Source organism: Petromyzon marinus, chromosome 51, assembly GCF_048934315.1.
Source record: "Petromyzon marinus isolate PM22_M1 ecotype Great Lakes invasive population chromosome 51, UKy_Petmar_22M1.pri1.0, whole genome shotgun sequence".
NCBI classification, from domain to species: Eukaryota; Metazoa; Chordata; class Hyperoartia; order Petromyzontiformes; family Petromyzontidae; genus Petromyzon; species Petromyzon marinus.
In genome coordinates, this window is record NC_133717.1 from 6,628,961 (window position 1) to 6,651,737 (window position 22,777).

At 53.1% G+C, this 22,777-nt stretch overlaps 1 protein-coding gene across 2 annotated transcripts; it reads right to left on the reverse strand.

Moving 5' to 3' along the window:
* Window positions 1–10,916: 10,916 nt before the first annotated feature.
* LOC116953369 (protein FAM228B) lies at window positions 10,917–21,785 on the reverse strand. 2 transcript variants are annotated; one of them, XM_032973516.2, is made up of 6 exons: window positions 21,301–21,785; window positions 19,408–19,578; window positions 17,581–17,658; window positions 16,672–16,860; window positions 16,223–16,303; window positions 10,917–12,958 (listed from the first exon to the last, which is right to left on the reverse strand). In XM_032973516.2, exons 2-6 carry the CDS (start codon window positions 19,561–19,563, stop codon window positions 12,896–12,898), a joined length of 567 nt encoding a protein of 188 aa, XP_032829407.2. In that variant the 5' UTR covers window positions 19,564–19,578; window positions 21,301–21,785; the 3' UTR covers window positions 10,917–12,895. The 2 variants fall into 2 exon arrangements, with proteins under 2 accessions (XP_032829407.2, XP_032829405.2); XM_032973514.2 differs by having other exon boundaries at window positions 21,305–21,783.
* Between the last annotated feature and the right edge of the window lie 992 nt (window positions 21,786–22,777).

A 22,777-nucleotide genomic window follows, 5' to 3' on the forward strand; every position in this document is an offset into this window, starting at 1 on the left:
TAAACCGGGGTTTTCAAGTGCAGTTCGTCAATGGTCTCATCCTGGTCACAAATGATTACGTTTCAAAAAACAAAACACCATCGCGTCCAATTCGGCACTGCACCTAATGTCGATCAATTCCAGCTCTGAGAATGAAAACGATCGTCGTCGACATCGTCGTCGTCGTCAGCGAGTGAGCGAGTCGCGTGGTCACTATGCAAACAGCTCCCACCGCGCCCGGCGGCGTGAGCCTGTGAGAGGAGGAGGCGATGTCATTCCTCTCTCCCTCGTTCCTCATTCTCTTCTCACCAAACAAAGATCCCCGTACAGCCTTAACAGACTCTGGGGGCAAGTGCTGTTAGCGAGTAGCGCCCGGCACGGTATAGGAGGGGTTGGGTGGCCAACACCACTCCCGGACGCCTTTGTCTCCCCAGTGGTTGATGTTTACACGCCGCAACCATGTACTCTTTTTTTTGGCTGAGTCGACCTAGGGGATGTCCAGGAGTGGTTTCAGATAATCGTCACTGTTGGTGTTGGCCGTGAGCGGCGATCCAACTCGGATTTGGAGCGCAGCTCTCCACTCGCTCACAGAGACAAAGGATCCTCCGGACCCCCTAAGGACTGTTGGGGCAAGTGCTGTTAAGCGAGTAGCACCTATGAAGGATGGCACGGCACACGAGAAGGGGGGTGGGTGACCAACACCCCACCCGGCCGCCTTTGTCTCCCGCTCTGGCTCGCGGGTTCACTTACCCGTGACAAGTGACAACCTCTGCCGTGCAGAGACCTCCTGCGGACGCGTGCAGTGCAATTCCGTTGAGGTGGAAGGTACAGGCGCGGCCCCGCAAGTGCGCACTCACGCCACTGCTGGAGAAAGAGGGCCTTCTTCAGAGGGAGCGGCTCTGGGTGACATTTTAATTAGTTAACATTAATTAATGGATTTTCATTCCTTTAACCCAGAGATGACCACACGCGGTAGTGGAGAGCAATCGGCTCGCAATCAGAAGGTTTGCGGGATTCAAATAGGGGTTGGCAGGTGAGGGGAGGGTTGGCTCAGCCCATCATCCTATCCCGCCGAGGTCGATAAAATGAGCATCGCTTTGTGCGGAAGATCAACACGACGGTTGCCCTTGCTGAGAGACTCGTCCCCCCGGGCCAGAGTAATGTGGATTTTCCATCACTGGCTCTGGGCTAAGGAAGGATGACACCCACACAGCATGCCCCGTGTCGCCCACATAGAATGCTGGCGGACAGAGTTGTTTGTGAACAACTATTAAGGCTGGCACGGCGCACGAGGGGATCGTGTGACCAACACCAAGTCACGCCGCCGCCTTTGTCTCCTCAAGTGCTGATGTTTACACACCGCACTCATTTAAGGCCGAGTCGACCTAGGGGAGGCCCAGAACCGCTGCACCGATGTCGAGGGTCGGGTCAGCCTGCGCGAGGTGATGATGGTGGTCGTGGTGATGATCGACGTGATGGTGGTGATGGTGGTGGTGATGATGATGATGGTGGTGGGGATGATGATGATGGTGGTGATTTTTATCATTGATTTGTTATCTTTATTTATTGATTATTATGATTGTTATTGACTCTTTATCGTTTCCGCCGTCGCTCGCTGCCGATTCTGATTGAAGGTTTCTGCTCTTTTAATAAAAAAAAACCGTCTCGGAGTTTCCGCGTCCCCACGAGCCACTGCTGCCGCGAGTGAGCAGCGGCTGGAAACTCCGCAGACCACGTGGGCTCCAGAGTTGAGTCAAAGACGCGGAGCACGCCGGGTTCGAATCCAGGATTCGGCTGCCTGTGACGTGGGGCACACACTCCAATTAGCACGGTTGGCTCTACGTAGAGTGTGATAGTTCAACACAGTACATACACTCCAGCACACAGACAAAGATCCCCCGTATAGCCTTCACAGAATGTTGGGTCAAGTGCTGTCATCCAGCACTTACCGTGGATGAGAGATAAAGACTAGCGAAATGGACGAGAGAGAGAGAGAGATTAGAGAGCTGTAGAGGAGAGTTCCAGACTAGCGAGATGGACGAGAGAAAGATTAGCGAGATGGACGAGAGAGAGAGACTAGCGAGATGGACGAGAGAGAGAGAGATTAGATAGAGTTCTAGAGGAGAATTCCAGACTAGCGAGATGGACGAGAGAGTTTAGAGAGATGGACGAGAGAGAGAGATTAGCGAGATGGACGAGAGAGAGACTAGCGAGATGGACGAGAGATAGAGACTAGCGAGATGGACGAGAGAGAGAGACTAGCGAGATGGACGAGAGAGAGACTAGCGAGATGGACGAGAGAGAGAAACTAGCGAGATGGACGAGAGAGAGAGACTAGCGAGATGGACGAGAGAGAGAGACTAGCGAGATGGACGAGAGAGAGACTAGCGAGATGGACGAGAGAGAGAGACTAGCGAGATGGACGAGAGAGAGACTAGCGAGATGGACGAGAGAGAGAGACTAGCGAGATGGACGAGAGAGAGAGACTAGCGAGATGGACGAGAGAGAGAGACTAGCGAGATGGACGAGAGAGAGACTAGCGAGATGGACGAGAGAGAGAGACTAGCGAGATGGACGAGAGAGAGACTAGCGAGATGGACGAGAGAGAGAGACTAGCGAGATGGACGAGAGAGAGAGACTAGCGAGATGGACGAGAGAGAGAGACTAGCGAGATGGACGAGAGAGAGAGACTAGCGAGATGGACGAGAGAGAGAGACTAGCGAGATGGACGAGAGAGAGAGACTAGCGAGATGGACGAGAGAGAGACTAGCGAGATGGACGAGAGAGAGAGAGACTAGCGAGATGGACGAGAGAGAGAGACTAGCGAGATGGACGAGAGAGAGACTAGCGAGATGGACGAGAGAGAGAGACTAGCGAGATGGACGAGAGAGAGAGAGACTAGCGAGATGGACGAGAGAGATTAGCGAGATGGACGAGAGAGAGACTAGCGAGATGGACGAGAGAGAGAGACTAGCGAGATGGACGAGAGAGAGAGACTAGCGAGATGGACGAGAGAGAGACTAGCGAGATGGACGAGAGAGAGAGAGACTAGCGAGATGGACGAGAGAGAGAGAGAGACTAGCGAGATGGACGAGAGAGAGAGAGAGACTAGCGAGATGGACGAGAGCAAGACTAGCGAGATGGACGAGAGAGAGAAAGACTAGCGAGATGGACGAGAGAGACTAGCGAGATGGACGAGAGAGAGAGAGACTAGCGAGATGGACGAGAGAGAGATTAGAGAGAGTTCTAGAGGAGAGTTCCAGAGTAGCGAGATGGACGAGAGAGAGAGACTAGCGAGATGGACGAGAGAGAGACTAGCGAGATGGACGAGAGAGAAAGACTAGCGAGATGGACGAGAGAGAGACTAGAGAGATGGACGAGAGAGAGAGAGATTAGAGATATGGACGAGAGAGAGAGACTAGCGAGATGGACGAGAGAGAGAGAGAGAGACTAGCGAGATGGACGATAGAGAGAGACTAGCGAGATGGACGAGAGAGAGAGATGGACGAGAGAGAGACTAGCGAGATGGACGAGAGAGAGAGACTAGCGAAATGGACGAGAGAGAGAGAGACTAGCGAGATGGACGAGAGAGAGAGAGACTAGCGAGATGGACGAGAGAGAGACTAGCGAGATGGACGAGAGAGAGAGAGAGACTAGCGAGATGGACGAGAGAGAGAGAGACTAGCGAGATGGACGAGAGAGAGACTAGCGAGATGGACGAGAGAGAGACTAGCGAGATGGACGAGAGAGAGACTAGCGAGATGGACGAGAGAGAGACTAGCGAGATGGACGAGAGAGAGAGACTAGCGAGATGGACGAGAGAGATTAGAGTGATGGACGAGAGAGAGATATCAGAGAGCTGTCGACGGGAGACGCAGATGGTGGCAGCGGTCACACAACAACCCGCCACAGCACGCGGAGGCCTTCATCCAGCAGTGGATCGAGAACGGTACGGTACATTCAATGACCATACACAGCGGTGCATGACAGCACAACCACAACCGCCAATCGCCGCTCAGCGGCGGTGACGTCACCACGGCGCTTGTGCCAGGCTAGGTGCATTCCGGGGCCACGTGAAGCGTCGAAGGCTCGCTGCTGACAGGAGGATGTCACGGAACAGAGGCAGCAGGTGCCACGGGTTGACTGACTGAGATGACTGGCAGCCGTACCACGCCACCTGTGCTGCTCGCTGTCGAGAGCGTAGCTCAATCTGCCCTCCGCTGTTGCCGGATGGCGGCTGCCTCCAACTGCCCGGTAGCAGCGTCCTTCCCCAACCTCCTGCGCAGAGGCCGATCGATGTTGACACCGCTGGTACATCCCGACACACAGGAGGTAGCCTGGGGGGTGAAGGGGCGTGGGGCAAGGGACCCCTCGACTCGCGCCCAGAGTCCTTCGTCCGCGGGGTCTGCGGGACTACGGCGATGGGCTCCAGGGGGGATCGAGGTACCCCCCGACCCAATTGAGGGCTGCTGTGGGGGTCGCGCTCCCCCCCGTTGGCTCTGCGAGGGGATACCCCGCGGGGAAGGGGGGGGGGGTCTCCCCCCCCCTCGCCTCCCATGAGGGCTTCGCGGAGGCGGCGGCCGAGGTGGTGGGGGCGAGTGGCGAGGTCCACGTGGGCGAGGTCCACGTGGACCCCGCGGCCCTCCGGGAACTCCCCCCCCCCCCCCCCAGAACGGCAGGGTCCACCTCGCCGGGCACGGAGACACGGAGAGAGACACATAGCTGGACACACACACACACACATATAGCCATACACAGAGACACAAAGATAAAGATCCCCTGTATAGCCGTAACAGAATGTTGGGGCAAGTGCTGTTAGCGAGCACCTATAAAGGCCGGCAGGGCACACGAGGGGGTGGGGTGGCCAGCACCACGCCGAGGCCGCCTTTGTCTCCCCAAGTGGCGATGTTTACGCACCGCACCAGGTACTCATTTGAGGCTGCGTCGACCTAAGGGAGGCCCTAGACCGGTTCAGATTTTTGTCACTGGTGTTGGCCGTGAGCGGGAATCGACCTCGGGCCACTGAGCCCGTAGTGCAGCGCGCTAACCGCGACACCACCGCTCCCCACAGAGAGATAGACACACACACAGATAGACACAAGCGCAGACATTGCCAGAGACAGACATAGCCATACAGAGACACACACAGATAGACACATCCCCAACTCTGATAGTGTCCACTGTGTGTCTCTGTGGCCTTTCTGTTTATTTATGTGACGTGAATCAAGAGAGAGGCTTGCGACAGCGACGGACGACGTCAGCGCAGAGCCTCCGTTCGGCGCCTTAGCAGTAGCCTAGATGGGGGAGATGGGGAGAGGGGAGATAAAGGGGGGGAGAGGGGGAGGGGAGAGGGGAGGGGGAGATGGGGGAGAGAAGGGGAGAGGGGGGGGAGAGAGGTGGATACCTGAAGTGCGACGGACCCCAACATCTTCAGGGGCTGGTCAACGTGCTCTTCGGCTACGCCAAGCTCTCCATACACAGGGCGAGGAAGGTGGCCCTGGAGGGGAAACGTCCGGCCAGCAGCCTGGGCATCTTCCGCGCTCTGGTCGGAGCCAGGGTGAGTGGGCCGGAGTTCCGCCATGCACGGCTGACCCACGCCGTGCCGGCCTTCAAGGAGCAGTGGGCGCTGGAGGAGGCCGTGTGCTCGGTGGCAGATGACGGTAGAGAGCTCTGTGCGTGCAGATTGTGAGCTACCCGTGGGAGGCCGTAGGACTGCGAGAAGGGCTGGGTGCAGATGCAGCACTTGTCGTAGTTACAAAAAAAACAAAATATTACATAGAAAACAGGGGGAACATAGACAGAATAGGAAGAGAGGGGGTAGAGAGAGAGGAGGGGGGCAAAGAGAGGGGGTATAGAGAGAGAGGGAAGGGGTAAGAAGGATGAGAGCAGAGCGTGAAATCTTTGTGAAATCTTTCATTTAAAAGGGGGGGGGGGGGTGGAACATAACGCAAAGCATTGAATAAAGAAAAAAAAACGAAATGATGAACGAAGCAAAGTGCCGATTAGCCGATTACGCCGAGCATCTTCTTGTTTACTCTGATCGTAAAAAAAGAGAGAGAGGGGGAGAGACAGAGAGGGGGGAGGGGGAAGGAGGGAGATAGACGGGGGGGCGGGGGGCTAGGTTAGGGGTAGAGTAGTGGGGAGCTGAGGTAGGGGTGAGGTAGGGGTAGAGTAGTGAGGGCTGAGTTAGGGGTAGAGTAGTGGGGGCTGAGTTAGAGGTAGAGTAGTGGGGGGCTGGGGTAGGGGTAGAGTAGTGGGGGGCTGGAGTAGGGGTAGAGTAGTGGTAGGACGGGAGTGATCCAGGATTAGGAGGGGAAGGGAGAGGGGAGGGTGCTGGAGGGTTGAGGGGAGGGGCGACTCACCCCAATGAGACCGGGTCTCGCTGTGCTGCTCAGGATTCGAGCTTGCGCAGATACGTCAACATGACGTCACTCACAGCCTCACTCATCATGACGTCACTCACACCCTCACTCATCATGACGTCACTCACAGCCTCACTGATCATGACGTCACTCACAGCCTCACTCATCATCACATCAGTCACAGCCTCACTCATCATCACATCACTCACAGCCTCACTCATCATGACGTCACTCACAGCCTCACTCATCATCACATCACTCACAGCCTCACTCATCATCACATCACTCACAGCTTCATTCATCATCATATCACTCAGCCTCACTCATAATCACATCATTCACAGCCTCGCTCATCATCACATCACTCACAGCCTCACTCATCATGACGTCACTCACAGCCTCACTCATCATCAAATCATCACTCATTGAGGCTCTGCCCGTGTTGGAGGGCGATCCGCGCGAGCGACAGCCATCATCATCATGCAGTTGCCAGAATAGTGAATGTTGTCACGCTCATTCTTTGTGTCTTTGTTCTACGCGACTTTACCGAAAGACCCAAAGAATTTGAATTCCTGCAGTCACGAAAGCTTGAAGTCAAGTTGTCACGCTTGTTTACTCAGGAGTCTCAAGACTCATTTTCAAGAAGGTCCTGCCAGGTTTTCACAGTCGCGGGGCGATACTGCCGCTGTGTGCTTCCAACTGAGTCATTTGCCGGTGACTTTTTAGCACTGGGCTGGTTTGACCAACACCAGTTCCACTGTGGGTGTGGGTTTAGCTATGGAAGGAAACTGGGGGACCCGGATGAACCTGGCGGAGATACAGGGCGAGAGAACGTACAAACTCCACACAGAAAGTCGCCCGAGTCGGGGATCGAACTCTGGGCCTTGTTGGTGTGTGACCACTGCGCTAGCGCCCTGGCATCGTATCCACAATCACGACCACCATTTCTCATCATGATCATCGCCACATTGTCAGATAATAAGCACATCATGACATCACATCATCATATAACCATATCATCATATTGTGATATCACATTATCGATATTCACAATCATAGCTTGATTATATGACTATCATCATCACATCATCATCAATACATAATTAACATCACGTGATAACAGTGTCACATTACTGCATGATGTCACATCATGTTATCACGTCTTCCTCATTCACAATCATGAATATTTTTGTTCACTTGATCATCATCAATACATAATCATCATCATCACACCATCACGTAACACCATCGTGGTCATCAATTCAGGTTAAGAGACCAATGAGTGCACAATGTGAGTCAATCGAAGACTGACGCCGGGATGTTTAGGTGTCCATGCGTAGCTTCTGCATCTGTATTCTCACACATATATAAAGAATAATGATACTATATATACACAACTAGCTTTACTACCCGGCTTTGCCCGGGACTTGGGTTCTGTCTTGGATTAATCCACGGCCTACGCGGGGGGTTAGGGGTGGGGGGGTGCGTGACGTCACTGGCACACTGCGTGACGCTGCCGCATGCGGGTGACATCACAGGTGTGACGTCACCGCTCACTTGCCGTGAAAAATATATCCATTATTGCGCCCCCCCCCCCCCAAAATACAATTGTCTATTTTTTATACGTTTTGCATTGTGTACAGTCTGGAAGCTACCCACATGCCAAATTTAAAGTTTGTTGCATGTCGGGAAGTATGCTAAACATTTTGAACAGACACACATTCACAAATTTCCCTTTTATATATAGATATTGGCTGCTGACGCTACTTCATCAGTGATTGGCTCTTCCGAGCCCGCGTGCGGGAGTCTTCGACCCAAGAGAGTCGCCACCCTCGCTCGCGATTGGTGGAACCTGCACGCGCGGAGTGATGACTCACACCCCATCGTCACCGTCATCGTCGTCATCTCCCCCACCAGGTTGACAAAATTAAACTCGCTCTCCATTGGTCAATTTGGCACGGCTCTTGCAAGTGAACCAGCTGGTTGTCTGGAACCGTGCGCGGAGTTCTGATTTGGAGCAATCGGGTGGGCAGTCGGGCGTGATGGCTCAGGTAGCAGCTGATGACTCTGCTCTCCCGTTGGCTAGGGGTGGCTAGGGGCTGTGGATAAAAGGAGAGTTCAGGGCAGAGAAAAGGCAGAGGACTCGGCGGTGACAGCAGCAACTACCTGGAGTGGAGGTGAGCCACGGAGGCAGCAGCGACACCAGCAACGAGTGGCACCCACCAGGTGGATTAATCCGAGTGGCTCTCACCAAGTGGATTAATCCGAGTGGCTCTCACCAGGTGGATTAATCCGAGTGGCACTCACCGGGTGGATTTATCCGAGTGGCTCTCACCAAATAGATTAATCCGAGTGGCTCCCACCGGGTGGATTGATCCGAGTGGCACCCACCAGGTGGATTAATCCGAGTGGCTCTCACCGGGTGGATTAATCCCAGTGGCTCCCACCGGGTGGATTAATCCGAGTGGCTCCCACCGGGTTGATTAATCCGAGTGGCTCCCACCGGGTGGATTGATCCGAGTGGCTCTCACCGGGTGGATGAATCCGAGTGGCACCCACCAAGTGGATTAATCCGAGGGGCACCCACCGGGTGGATTAATCCGAGTGGCACCCACCAAGTGAATTAATCGGAGGGGCTCCCACCGGGTGGATTAATCCGAGTGGCTCTCACCAAGTGGATTAATCCGAGTGGCTCCCACCGGGTGGATTGATCCGAGTGGCTCTCACCGAGTGGATTAATCCGAGTGGCACCCACCAAGTGAATTAATCGGAGGGGCTCCCACCGGGTGGATTAATCCGAGTGGCTCTCACCAAGTGGATTAATCCGAGTGGCTCCCACCGGGTGGATTGATCCGAGTGGCACCCACCAGGTGGATTAATCCGAGTGGCTCTCACCGGGTGGATTGATCCGAGTGGCACCCACCAAGTGGATTAATCCGAGTGGCACCCACCGGGTGGATTAATCCGAGTGGCTCCCACCGGGTGGATTAATCCGAGTGGCTCCCACCGGGTGGATTAATCCGAGTGGCTCCCACCGGGTGGATTAATCCGAGTGGCTCCCACCGGGTGGATTGATCCGAGTGGCTCCCACCTGGTGGATTAATCCGAGTGGCTCCCACCGGGTGGATTAATCCGAGTGGCTCCCAACGGTCACACACACGGCTCTATATGACGCGGCACCGCAGCGTCCAACCCATCATCGTTATACATGGGTAGATAAAATCACCTACTACCAACTTGCAAGTACTAGATGCTGCCTACAAACACGCCTTGCAAATGGTAAATACAGTTTATATGTTTTTTACTCAATACATTCTTCACGAACACTGTGTAGCCTTAAAAACATAAATATACAATAGGTGACGTTTCGGGAGTGGCCTTCCTTAATAGTAAGAGGTCCATTGCCCTAAACGTCGGCTATCATACATACTTTCTTTATTTAAAGCCACACAGTGTCGTTGATTAACGTGAGTTTATTGGCTGTGTTTGTGCACCACGGCCAACGAGTTCAACTCCTGGTTTGGGGGGTTATGGGTTGAGGCCGCCCAGTATCCCTCCATCCGGGGATCGATAACACGAGTTACTATCACGTGGGAAAGCCAGCAGTGGTTGTCCTTATATAGACTCCCTCCCGTCACGTCGTGAATGTGCAATTTCCATCACCAGCTCAGGGCTGTAAACGGGAGCTGAGCACCGATGCATCGATGCACATTCGGGAATCACCCCTGGCTCGATTTGGCTATTGCACGGAGCGTCGGCCCTCGTAGCTCCAGGTCAGCAGGACCGGAAGCTCCGCCCGGGCTTTTGCTAACTGCAGGCGACGCGATCAGCTGATTACTTAATTGGGGTGGCCGGCAGATGCGGGGCCCGATGTTGAATTCGGCAGCTGCCCGGCGCTGACCTTTAAATCCCAGGGTCACTTCCGCTGGGCATCGCGGTGGCGAGATATTAACGACCTCACCCGGTATGGAGGAGGTCGTGGGTTCGGTCCCGACCCTGACGATGCCTGCTGCTGTATATTTGGAGTTTGTATCTTTCTCTCTCTCCCCGTCATCGCTTGGATTTATCTCCCGGGCCCTCTGGGGTTTCCCTCCACGTTAAGAGTCAAGATCACGCGTTTAGAGTCATTGGCTGCTAGATATTTCCACATGATAAGCCACTTCGTTGAGCTATCACGTGTGGCCAGGTTGCTTTGAAAAAGAGTATTATAGCTCGGTGGACTTTATCTGGTAAGTAAAATCGTTTATTTGAATTGTAGTCACGTATTCATCATCATCATCGTCGTCGTCGGTCATGATCAATCCACTGCTGGATGAAGGCCACCCCAAGCCGTCGCCACCTGTCACGGTGTTGAGACGCAACGATCCCACCTGGCTCTCATTTCATCGCTCCGTCTCCTCCAGGGATGTGCTCGCATCGGAGGACAGGACGGGTTACTCGGATGAGTGAGTGGCGCGCTGTTGCTCTCAGGTGACGCGACAGCGGCCTCTAGCGGACGCGGCGAGGAGTTGCGAGGGGCTGCAGCGGGGATCGTGAAAAGTTGCCGAGAAGCCCGAAAAACGTCAAGCGGCCAGCAACATTCAGCACCATCATGTTTGTCATCGATGACAACAGGTTCCTTTAATTGAACAATGTTATACGAGCTGAGGGGCGGAGGGGGGCAAGGGGGGTGAGGCGATGTTGGGAGGTAGGTGAGTGAGCAGATGAGTGGGTGAGTAGGTGAGTGGATGGGTGGGTGGGTGAGTGGGTGAGTGAGTGGGTGAGTGGGTGAGTGAGTGAGTGGGTGAGTAGGTGAGTGAGTGGGTGGGTGGGTGAGTGGGTGAGTGGGTGAGTGAGTAGATGAGTGGGTGAGTAGGTGAGTGGGTGGGTGGGTGAGTGGGTGAGTGAGTGGGTGAGTAGGTGAGTGGGTGGGTGAGTGGGTGAGTGAGTAGGTGAGTGGGTGAATGGATGAGTGGGTGGGTGAATGGGTGAGTAGATGAGTGGGTGAGTAGGTGAGTGGGTGCGTGGGTGAGTGGGTGGGTGAGTGGGTGAGTGGGTGGGTGAGTGGGTGAGTAGGTGAGTGGGTGGGTGGGTGAGTGGGTGAGTGGGTGGGTGAGTGGGTGAGTGAGTGGGTGAGTGGGTGAGTGGGTGACTGAGTGGGTGGGTGGGTGGGTGAGTGGGTGAGTGAGTAGATGAGTGAGTAGGTGAGTGGGTGCGTGGATGAGTGGGTGAGTAGGTGAGTGGGTGGGTGGGTGAGTGGGTGAGTGAGTGGGTGAGTGGGTGAGTGGGTGAGTGAGTGGGTGGGTGGGTGGGTGAGTGGGTGAGTGAGTAGATGAGTGAGTAGGTGAGTGGGTGCGTGGATGAGTGGGTGAGTAGGTGAGTGGGTGCGTGAGTGGGTGAGTGGGTGGGTGAGTGGGTGAGTGAGTAGATGAGTGGGTGCGTGGGTGAGTGGGTGGGTGAGTGGGTGGGTGAGTGGGTGAGTGAGTGGGTGGGTGAGCGTGTATTCTGACCTGCAGTGTGGTAGGTGAGTGAGTAGATGAGTGGGTGAGTAGGTGAGTGGGTGAGTAGGTGAGTGGGTGCGTGGGTGCGTGGGTGGGTGAGTGGGTGAGTGAGTGGGTGGGTGAGCGTGTATTCTGACCTGCAGTGTGCTGAGTGAGTGGGTGGGTGAGTGAGTGGGTGGGTGAGCGTGTATTCTGACCTGCAGTGTGGTGAGTGGGTGAGTGGGTGCGTGGGTGAGTGAGTGGGTGGGTGAGCGTGTATTCTGACCTGCAGTGTGCTGAGTGAGTTAGTGGGTGCGTGGGTGAGTGAGTGGGTGGGTGAGTGAGTGGGTGAGCATGTATTCTAACCTGCAGTGTGGTGACAAGTGCTTCCGGTAGGGCCCACGTGACGAAAAGTGCAAGGGCAGATGTGGAGCGGTGGCCCAGCGGTTAGTGGCGCTGCGGCGCTACGAACCCAGCGACCCGATTTCGATTCCCGGTCACGGCCAACACCAGTGACGATTATTTGAACCGGCCCTGGGCCTCCCGTAAGTCGACTCAGCCTCAAATGAATACCTGGTGCGGTGTGTAAACATCGCCACTAGGGAGACAAAGGCGGCCGGGCGTGGTGGTCGCCACCCAGCCCCTCGTGTGCCGTCCCGACCTTCATAGGTGCTCGCTAACAGCACTTGCCCCTACAGTTTGTAAAGACTACACGGGGGATCTTTGTATTTGTGTAGGGATAGGTGTGCAGCTCTGTGGATGTGCGTGTGGGTTTGGGAGGTGCGTGCAGGTGCATGCTGGTGGGGGCTCAGGTGCATGCTGGTGGGAGTTCAGGTACATGCTGGTGGGAGCTCAGGTACGTGCTGGTGGGGGCTCAGGTACATGCTGGTGGGGGCTCAGGTGCGTGCTGGTGGGGGCTCAGGTGCGTGCTGGTGGGGGCTCAGGTGCGTGCTGGTGGGAGTTCAGGTGCGTGCTGGTGTGGGCTCAGGTGCATGCTGGTGGGGGCTCAGGTGCGTGCTGGTGGGGGCTCAGGTGCGTGCTGGTGGGAGCTTCAGGTTCGTGCTGGTGGGGGCTCAGGTGCGTGCTGGTGGGGGCTCAGGTGCTGCACGTGGCCCCGCGCCTCGCGTGGCCCAGCCTCGGGCACGCGCTTGTAAATCTCTGCAGCGCAGACACGGGAACGCGCGGTGAGCAAACTCACCCAGCTCACCAACTCACTCACCCACCCGCCCTCTCGCCTACTCGTCCACTCTCATTCACTCGCTCGCCCACGCACTCACCTACCAATAGACTCACTCATGAACTCGCCCACTCACCAACTCGCCCACTAATTCACCTACTCGTCCACTCACTCAGCAACTCACCCACTCTATGTAAGTGTGAATTTCACACTTACTGGTGTTCTGGGTAATAACCTTAGTGATCACTCCTTCATATTTGGAGTGAGATCATCAGCCAGACCCAAAGCCCCCCCCCCCCTAAATTGGTTGATAAGCACTGCATGAGACACTTCAGCATACAGGCATTTACTAATGATGTGCTTCACTCGGATATTGACAAGGTCTGTGATATCCTCAATCTGACTACGGCTTGGGAGACCTTCAGGTACACGTTTCTCCAAATACTTAACAAACATGCTCCGTTGGTTAAATTTAAAATTAAAGTCAACTGCTCACCATGGTTTGATCCTTTGATTACTAAGCACATGAAAACTAGGGACAAGGCTTGGGCATGTGCTCAGACAAGTAATTTTGGTCAATGACTGGCGAGAATACAGGATTTTAAAAAATAGATGAGTCAAAAAAATACGGCATGCAAAAAATGCTTATTTTTCTTCAACTCTCCTGGAATCACATGGCAATGCCAGGATCTTCTGGAAAACAATCAAATGTATCGAAAAGGCATCTACAACACAGATCATCTGCCCACTGCGCTTAACCGAAATGGGGACTATTTTTCAGAGCCCCAAAAAATAGTCGACAATTTTAACCTTAATTTTTTTAAGCTGGTGACCTTTTTGATAATGTATTGGGAGTCACCCCTGCTCATGCAAATTCCTACACCCCTGTCCATACATTAAACGAATTTAGTTTACAGCCTATCCACGAAAATAATGTTCTGAAACAACTGTCCTACCTCAAAGGGACCTCCTCTACCGGAGCAGATAGTATTCCCGTCTTTGCTCTGCTAACTGTTGGTCACCTAATATACAAACCTATAGCCCATATTTTCAACCTGTCCATCAAAGGAGCATCAGTACCTCTAGAATGGAAACATTCCTATGTTCGTCCACCTCACAAAGGGGGCCCTAAAGATGATCCAAATAACTACCGACCTATCTCAATTTTGTCCCCGTTGATGAAAAATTTTGAAAAATATTGAACTACCAAATTAGCAGTTTCCTGTCCACCAACAATCTACTACATCTAAAACAATCTGGGTTCCAAAAAAAAATACAGCACCACATCTGCTACATTAGACTCTCTGAATCACATTTACAGTAGCCTTGATAATAAGCAGTGCTGCGCCAGTCTTTTTCTTGACTTGTCCAAAGCCTTTGATACAGTCGACCACAACACCCTACTTAGTAAACTAAGTTGCCTCCGTTTCTCCAGACACGCAGTAGAATGATTAAAAAGTACCTCTCTTCTCGCACCCAAACTGTAGTCACAGATGGTTGGAGGTCAAACAGTGTTAAGATAACAAAAGGGGTTCCACAGAGTTCCACAGGGTTCCATCCTCGGCCCCCTCTTGTTCTCTCTTTATGTCAATGACTTGGGCACTGACCCGGATCATTCCATGGTAAATCTGTTTGCAGATGACACGATACTGATTACTGCTGGCCGCTCTCCGGATGACGTGATTGCTAAGCTCCAGGGTGATTTCAACAAACTACAACATCAGCTAGTTGCTCTTAAACTAGTCCTGAATACCTCCAAAACCAAGGTGCTATGCTTCTCACCAGGACATAAGCAGGAAGTTATTTTCCCCAATTATATTCCTTAAATAATTATCAAATAGAGCAAGTCAAGATCTATAAGTATCTTGGGGTCATCTTTGATTCAAAACTTAATTTTCAAGATCACATTGATTATATTGGTAAAAAGACAAAATTTTAAATTGGTTTTCTGTATCGACACAAGCACTGCTTCCCCGCTATGTTCCGCTTGGAATTGATAAAAGCTACCATACTGCCTGTACTAATTACTGTGACATCGTATATAAATCATCCCCCAGCACTATACTGAAGAAGCTTGACTCAATTTATCACTCGGCCCACAGATTTGCATTGAACTGCGATCTCTACATTGTGTCAAACTTAACATCTCTTAATGTTCGACGGCTTGTGCATCAGATCTTATTTGTTTCACGATGTACTTACAAAAAAATCAGCAGACTACCTGCTGGACCTCCTCACTGTTTCGAAGAACAAATGTGACCTAAGGTCTTCGCTCATTCACCAGCTTCACATTCCTTATTGCCGTACAAGGGCCTTTTCTATTGATGCCCCCAGGGTCTGGAATGCTATCGCCAATAAACTGCAACTTGGATCACTACCTGTGAGATCTTCACTCAAAACTGCTCTATAGGAGTTGTACACCCCTAGCTGCCACTGCTATTCAGAATGGCCTGAAATCAAATGTATCGTTCCAGATGACCGCTGCAAAGTATGATCGTGAGTTTTGATTATAGTGTGCTGATCTTTAAAGGTGTATTGAAAATGTTTGATACTCCTACTGATACTCCTGCTATTATGGAGTGACTCATGCAGCCAGCTATGGCTGCAAAGTTTGGTCGTACATGTTAAGTATATCGTTTATTGTTAAATTTGAATCACAGTCCCTATGATCACTGTTACATTGTTTTTATAGCTTTATTTTGGTGATTTTGAAAACGTTTTGGTTTAGCCATGTTTGTTTGTTGTAGTACAAAGTTAGCCTGATAACTTTAATCTACATTGTCTTATGGTTGTTATTGTTTGACTTGCATCCCACTGGGATTTTTGCACACAGCGTTGAAATGCGGTATTTTTTCTGGAAGACTTTGCTGTTTTTTCCTGGATTTTTCTGTTGCGTGTTGTCACTTGTTCATGTTTTTGTTTGTTGCGGTGGCACCCGAGTCAAGAGCCGCATGGCTCACAAGGTTTTACCTAATAAATGAAACTGAAAACTCACTCACCAACTCACGAACTCGCCCACTCACTCACTCGCTCACCAACTCTGACGCTCATTCACCAACTCGCCAAACCAGCTTAGCACATCGCTCACCCATCCACTCACTCGTCCACTCACCCACCCACGTACTCATTTACTCACCTTCCTACTCATTCACCAACTCAGCCACCGCTCTTCATAACGAACCACAGACTCACCTGTCTGTGCACCCACCCACCCACCCAGCTCGCATGTCCTGTGTGGCCCCTACCTGTTTCAGGGCCCGTCCCCGCGGAGACAGAGCGAAGGGGTCGTACTCCCAGGGGTCAAACGAGTCCAGGAACACGAAGCCCTGACCGCACCAACAAAGATTTACATCGTCAGCCATGATCGATCTACTGCTGGATAAAGTCCCCCTTCCTCTCAGCCATCGCTATCTCTCTCACGGCCCTGCGAAGTAGGCATCCATCGATCCCCTCCGTACGAGCCGGTTTCGTCGCTCCGTCTCCGCTCGGCGTGCTCCGCTCCTTTGGCTGCCATTCCGGCGTTGGTCTTAGAAATGCTCTGACCCCGAATGCCGGTCTGGGTGTAAAGCACAGGCGCAGGTGCTCGCTGACAGCACTTGCCCCCAGCAGTCTGTTGAGGCTACAACGGGAGATCTGTGTCATATCGGTAACACGCAGCGTGAATGTCGAGCGCGGCATGCCTCCTCCCGCGCACCTTCTCGCCCACGTGCGCCAAGTAGCGCGCGTGCAGCTCCCGCTGCGCGCTCAGCCTCGGCCCGGGCTCCAGCTGAGCTCCGGGCCCCGCGCTCATCTCCCGCTGCGCGCGCTCCTCCCAGCGCGCCAAGCTCAGCTCCGCGCGCCGCACTCGCATCACCTCCTCGTGCGCCAGGTAAGCGCGCACCTGCTGCAAGGGTTGGGGGGGGGGTTGGGGTAATGAGGTGAGCGTAGCGGCATCCAGTTGCTACGGGAACCAATCGATCAGGAGTCGGCAATATGGGGGGGGGGGGCTCTTTGGGTTCCCTGTTGCGGGCAGACGTTTGTTTTTTTGTGTGTGTGCGTGTTTGTTACTTAAATCTGAAACTTAATTTAACGTAAAGATAATTGATTTCAATATAGCAGAGAATGTGTCACTATGGAATGTCTTGGTGACGACAGAATGTACAACAAACTGTAGTGTTAAATAATAACTTAGGGGAGGGGGGGGGGGGAAGTGGAACTAAATGGACTTAGTTTAGTCCATCCTCACATTTCAAGTCAGAATGCGTGCTGCCAGACACCCGCTGCGGTGTCTGTGTGTACACGTGGCTGTGCGTGTGTCTGTGTGTACACGTGGCTGTGCGTGTGTCTGTGTGTACACGTGGCTGTGCGTGTGTCTGTGTACACGTGGCTGTGCGTGTGTCTATGTGTACACGTGGCTGTGCGTGTGTCTGTGTGTACACGTGGCTGTGCGTGTGTCTGTGTGTACACGTGGCTGTGCGTGTGTCTGTGTGTACACGTGGCTGTGCGTGTGACGCGGCTCTCCAAATAGTTTGGTCAAAAAACAAAGAGATGGCTTTTAAAGGCTCTTGCCCCAACAGCACGTTAAGGCTTATACGGGGGATCTTTGTCTTTGTGTCGCTCGTACACGCGCGAATTCCTCCTCCGAATCCAGCAAGGGCTGAGTGGTGGCTCTGCTCCGTCTCGTGTCCACGCTCGCTCGCTCCTGCATACACGCACACATCATCACATCATCACAGCACACATCATCACATCATCACAGCACACATCATCACATCATCACAGCACACATCATCACCATCGTCACATCATCACCATCATCACATCATCACAGCGCACATCATCACCATCATCACAGCACACACATCATCACAGTACACATCATCACAGCACACATCATCACAGCACACATCATCACATCATCACAGCGCACACCATCACATCATCACATCATCACAGCGCGCACCATCATCACATCAGCGCAGCGTCACCATTATCACAGTGCGCACCATCATCACATCAGCGCACCATCATCATCATCATATCACGGGTCATCATCACAGCGCACACCATCACATCATCACAGCGCACACCATCATCACATCATCACCATCATCACATCATCATCACAGCACATCATCACATCATCACAGCACACATCATCACCATCATCACATCATCACATCATCACCATCATCACATCATCACAGCACACATCATCACCATCATCACATCATCACAGCACACATCATCACCATCATCACCATCATCACATCATCACATCACATCATCACAGCGTGCACCATCATCACATCATCACAGCGCACATCATCACATCACACACATCATCACATCATTACATCATCACAGCGCACATCATCACATCATCACATCATCACAGCACACATCATCACATCATCACAGCACACATCATCACATCATCACAGCACACATCATCACAGCACACATCATCACAGCACACATCATCACATCATCACAGCGCACACCATCATCACATCATCACAGCGCACATCATCATCACATCATCACAGCGCGCACCATTATCACATCAGCGCAACATCACCATCATCACAGCGCGCACCATCATAACATCAGCGCACCATCATCACATCATCACATCAGCGCACCATCATCACATCAGCGCACCATTATCACATCATCACAGCGCGCACCATCACCATCATCACAGTGCGCACCATCACCATCATCACAGTCCGCACCATCACCATCATCACAGCGTGCACCATCACCATCATCACAGCGTGCACCATCACCATCATCACATCAGCGCACCATCATCACATCATCCCAGCGCGCACCATCACCATCATCACAGTGCGCACCATCACCATCATCACAGCGTGCAGCATCATCACATCAGCGCACCATCATCACATCAGCGCACCATCACCATCATCACATCAGCGCACCATCATCATCACATCTCGGGTCATCATCACCACATCGTCATGCACTAGTGATGACAGCGATGATCATCAATCAGCTCCGTCTCTCTCTCTCTGGGGCGGGCATCGCAAACTCTCGTAAACGCGGCCCACTTGCAAACTCAACTTGAGTCTAAAAGTTGAGTTTCTCTTCGGGACCTGTCCTGTGAGATTGTGTGGCGAGGAAGGAGCGGTGGCACAGTGGTTAGCGCACCGCCCGACGAACCCAACAACCCGAGTTCCGATTCCCGGCCACAGCCAACATCGGTCACGAATACTGTACCTCGAACCGCCCTTGTGTAGTCAACATCGGCATTGGGGAGACAAAGGCGACCGGGCGTGGTACTGGCAAGCCACCACCATTCGCGCGCCGTGCCGGCCTTCAAAGCTGCTACTCGCTAACGTCACTTGCCCCAACAGCCTGTGTGGGCTATGGGGGGTGGGGGGCAGCTTTACCTTTGTGTGTCGTGGAGCCCCCCTCCACTCACCTGCAGGCGGCTGACGGAGCGTGCCGACAGCCACGGCGACGCGGTCTCGCCCAGCCTCGCAGCGCCGCCTCCTGCCGAGCTGCGCGCCACCGGTTTGACTCCAAACTCGGGTCGCCAGAGGACAGGTCTCCCCGAGTCCCCGTGCCCCTGTGCCATGACGCAGCGAGGTCTCTGGTGGTTTTGGTGGAGGGGTGAGGGGGGGGGGCAGTCACTTCTAGGGGGAGGGGTGGGGGTACAGCGGTGACGACGCCACGGGGCTTGTGCCAGGCTAGGTGCACGTTGAGGCTAGTCGGCAATTTTGTCGCAGTCGCCCTCCAGCACTGACGGAGGGCGGAGGAGCGCCGCTCGCAACGAGCAGAGAGCGACGGGCGTCCAAAACTAGGGCTGGACGATTAATCGATTTCAAATCGATTAATTTCAGTTTGAAACAATGCGATTAGCAAATCGCAAAGGCCGCGATTTTTTTGCGATTTAAAAAAAATCATTACTTTCTTTATTGGAATCGTTTTATATTTTTTTTATTATAATAATTTTATTTATTTAACTTAACAATTGTTCTATGTTTGATTGTTCTATTTCAATTAAAGCATTTTAATAAATGCATGTTGGAAGCAATTCATATATTTCAAGTCCTCATCCTTGCATTATAATTGATAGAACAGTTCATATTTTGATGGTACCACGTGGTAATGCTCCATCACATGTTTTAAATCTATGACACAGCCAATATTGAACTGAAGCTTGACTTTAAAAATGCAATCGCAATCGCAAAATCTGTCAGAAAAATCGCAATTTGATATTGTCTCCCCAAATCGTTGGCCCAGTCGGGGCCACAGGTGATGCACCGGCCCAGTCAACAAGTCAACCCACGGCACCTGGGTCTCTTCCTGTGCCAGCGAGTCTTCGACACTTCAAAGTGCACACCTAGCCTGGCACAAGCGCTGATGTCACCCGCACCATCTCACACACACGCAAGATCCCCCGTGTAGTACACACACAGGCTGTTTGGGGGGTGGCAAGTGCTGTTAGCGGGCACCCATGAAGACTGGAACAGCGGTGTGGCTAGGGCCAGGGCCCAGCCGCTTTTATTTTCACAACGCCGCGCAAGGTACTCATTTAAAGGCTGAGTCGACCTAGGGGAGGGCCAGTACCCGTGGCTGGGAATCGAACTCCGCTTTAGCCCAGCGAAGCGCGCTAATCACTGCGCCACAGCTCGCCGACACATATAAAGTAGGGACAAAGGTCCCCCCTATAGCCTAAACAGACTGTAGGGGCAAGTGCTGTTAGCCAGTAGCACCTATGAAGGCCGGTACGGTACACGAGGGGGTGGGTGACCAGCACCACGCCCGACCGCCTTTGTCTCCCCAGTGGCGATGTTTAAACACCGCACCAGGTACTCATTTGAGGCTGAGTCGACCTAGGGGAGGCCGAGGTCCCGTTCAGATAATCGTCACTGGTCATGGTCGGGAATCGAACTCGGGTCGGCCGTGTTCGCAGTGCGCTAACCGCTACCGACACACGCGTGTACACACACACACGCGCGTGTACACACACACACGCGCGTGTACACACACACACGCACGTGTACACACACACGCACGTGTACACACAGACACACGCGTGTACACACAGACACACGCGTGTACACACAGACACACGCGTGTACACACACACACGTGTACACATAAACACACACGTGTACACACACACAGACATGCGTGTACACACAGACACACGCGTGTACACACAGACACACGCGTGTACACAGACACACGCGTGTACACATACACACGTGTACACACAGGTGTACACACACACGTACACGCATACGTGTACACACACAGGTGTACACACAGACACACGCGTGTACCCACACGTACGCACGTAACGTACGTACGAGGCGATGCAGAGTTCCAGTCTCCCTTCTCCGGCACAGGGGTGGGAGAAGCGAGCTGCGAGACTCTCTCACTCCGGTTGCCATGGCAGTGTTTGAGAAACCGAGACACTCTGCTGTGTGTGTGTATGTGCGTGTGTGTATGTACGTGTGTGTATGTGTGTGCGTGTGTGTGTATGTGCGTGTGTGTGTGCGTGTGTGTGTACGTGCGTGTGCGCGCGTGTGTGCGCGTGTATGTGCGTGTGTGTTTGCGTGTAAGTGTATGTGCGTGTGTGTGTACGTGTGTGTGTGTATGTGCGTGTGTGTGTATGTGCGTGTGTGTGCGTGAGTGTATGTGCGTGTGTGTATGTACGTGTGTGTGCGCGCGTGTGTGCGCGCGTGTATGTGCGTGTGTGTATGTGCGTGCGATATTTTAGACGTCCAGAGCCCCCGTTTAGCCCCTGTGGTGGTCACAGACGCCATGAGGGGAGGAGCCAATCGGAGTTGGCCCTCCCCCCACAGCACTGACCGGTTCTGGCTCCTGCCACCACGAGGGGTGGACAGTCCTCTACTCGAGGCAGCAGACTGCCAAACAACAGGGTGTGGCTCTTCTTTTGAACAAAAGAATGAAGGGGGCGTGGGACCGTGGCGGTGAGGTGTGGGAAGCTGTAAGCCCCAGGCTACTTTGGGCTCACCTTCCCATCAACCGGAGGCGAGGAGTGGTGGTCGTGGTTACTTATGCCCCCACCGAAGACGAACATCCGTGGAGGGATGCAGGCAAAGCCGATGAGTCATATGCCTTCTATGACCTCCTGTCACAGGTGCTGGCGAAAGTGGCCCCTCGGGATAGAGTCATTTTGTTGGGTGACTTCAATGCCCGAGTTGGTCATGATGCTGGCACCTGGTCTGGAGTGATTTGTGGGCATAGGCCAGATCGGCTCAATAACAACGGTAGGAGGCTGCTAGATTTTTGTGCAGCCCATGGGCTTGTAATTACCAACACGCTGTTCCGGCATCGGTGCATCCACACAACATCATGGATGCATGCCGGGTCCAAGCAAGAACATCTGCTGGACTACATAGTGACGGACCAGCAGATGCGAGCCCATGTCCTTGACACCAGGACCTACCGTTGAGCTGATCTGCCCTCTGACCATCGACTTGTCATCTGTAAGATGCGCCTGCCATTCTTTCACTCCGGTGGTGGGTGTACACACAGGACCCCATTCCAACCTAAAGTGGCCTGGTCTCAGTTATCTGATGAAAGTTGCAAGCGAGAATTTCATCATCGCTTGCGGCTGGGGTTGGCATCGTCCCCCACTCCTGATGTCGAGGGTAAATGGGCGAGGTTTAGGACTGTGACTCATGCAGCTGCAATGGCTGCTTTGGGTACGCGGTCCAGACCTCCCCAGAAACCCTGGCTGATAGAGGAGGTGTTCAGGATAGTTGAGAAAAAGCGACAGGCCCACTGTCATCAGCTACAGAATCCCACGTCAG

Coding starts and splice junctions, on each gene's coding strand:
- LOC116953369 (XM_032973514.2), bottom strand. CDS start 21,763: ATGGCGTCTGTGACCACCACAGGGGCTAAACGGGGGCTCTGGACGTCT. Junction 16,861..17,580: donor CGGAGGAGGAATTCGCGCGT/GTACGAGCGACA, acceptor CAACCCTTGCAG/CAGGTGCGCGCTTACCTGGC. Junction 16,304..16,671: donor TGGCGCACGTGGGCGAGAAG/GTGCGCGGGAGG, acceptor TGGTGCGGTCAG/GGCTTCGTGTTCCTGGACTC.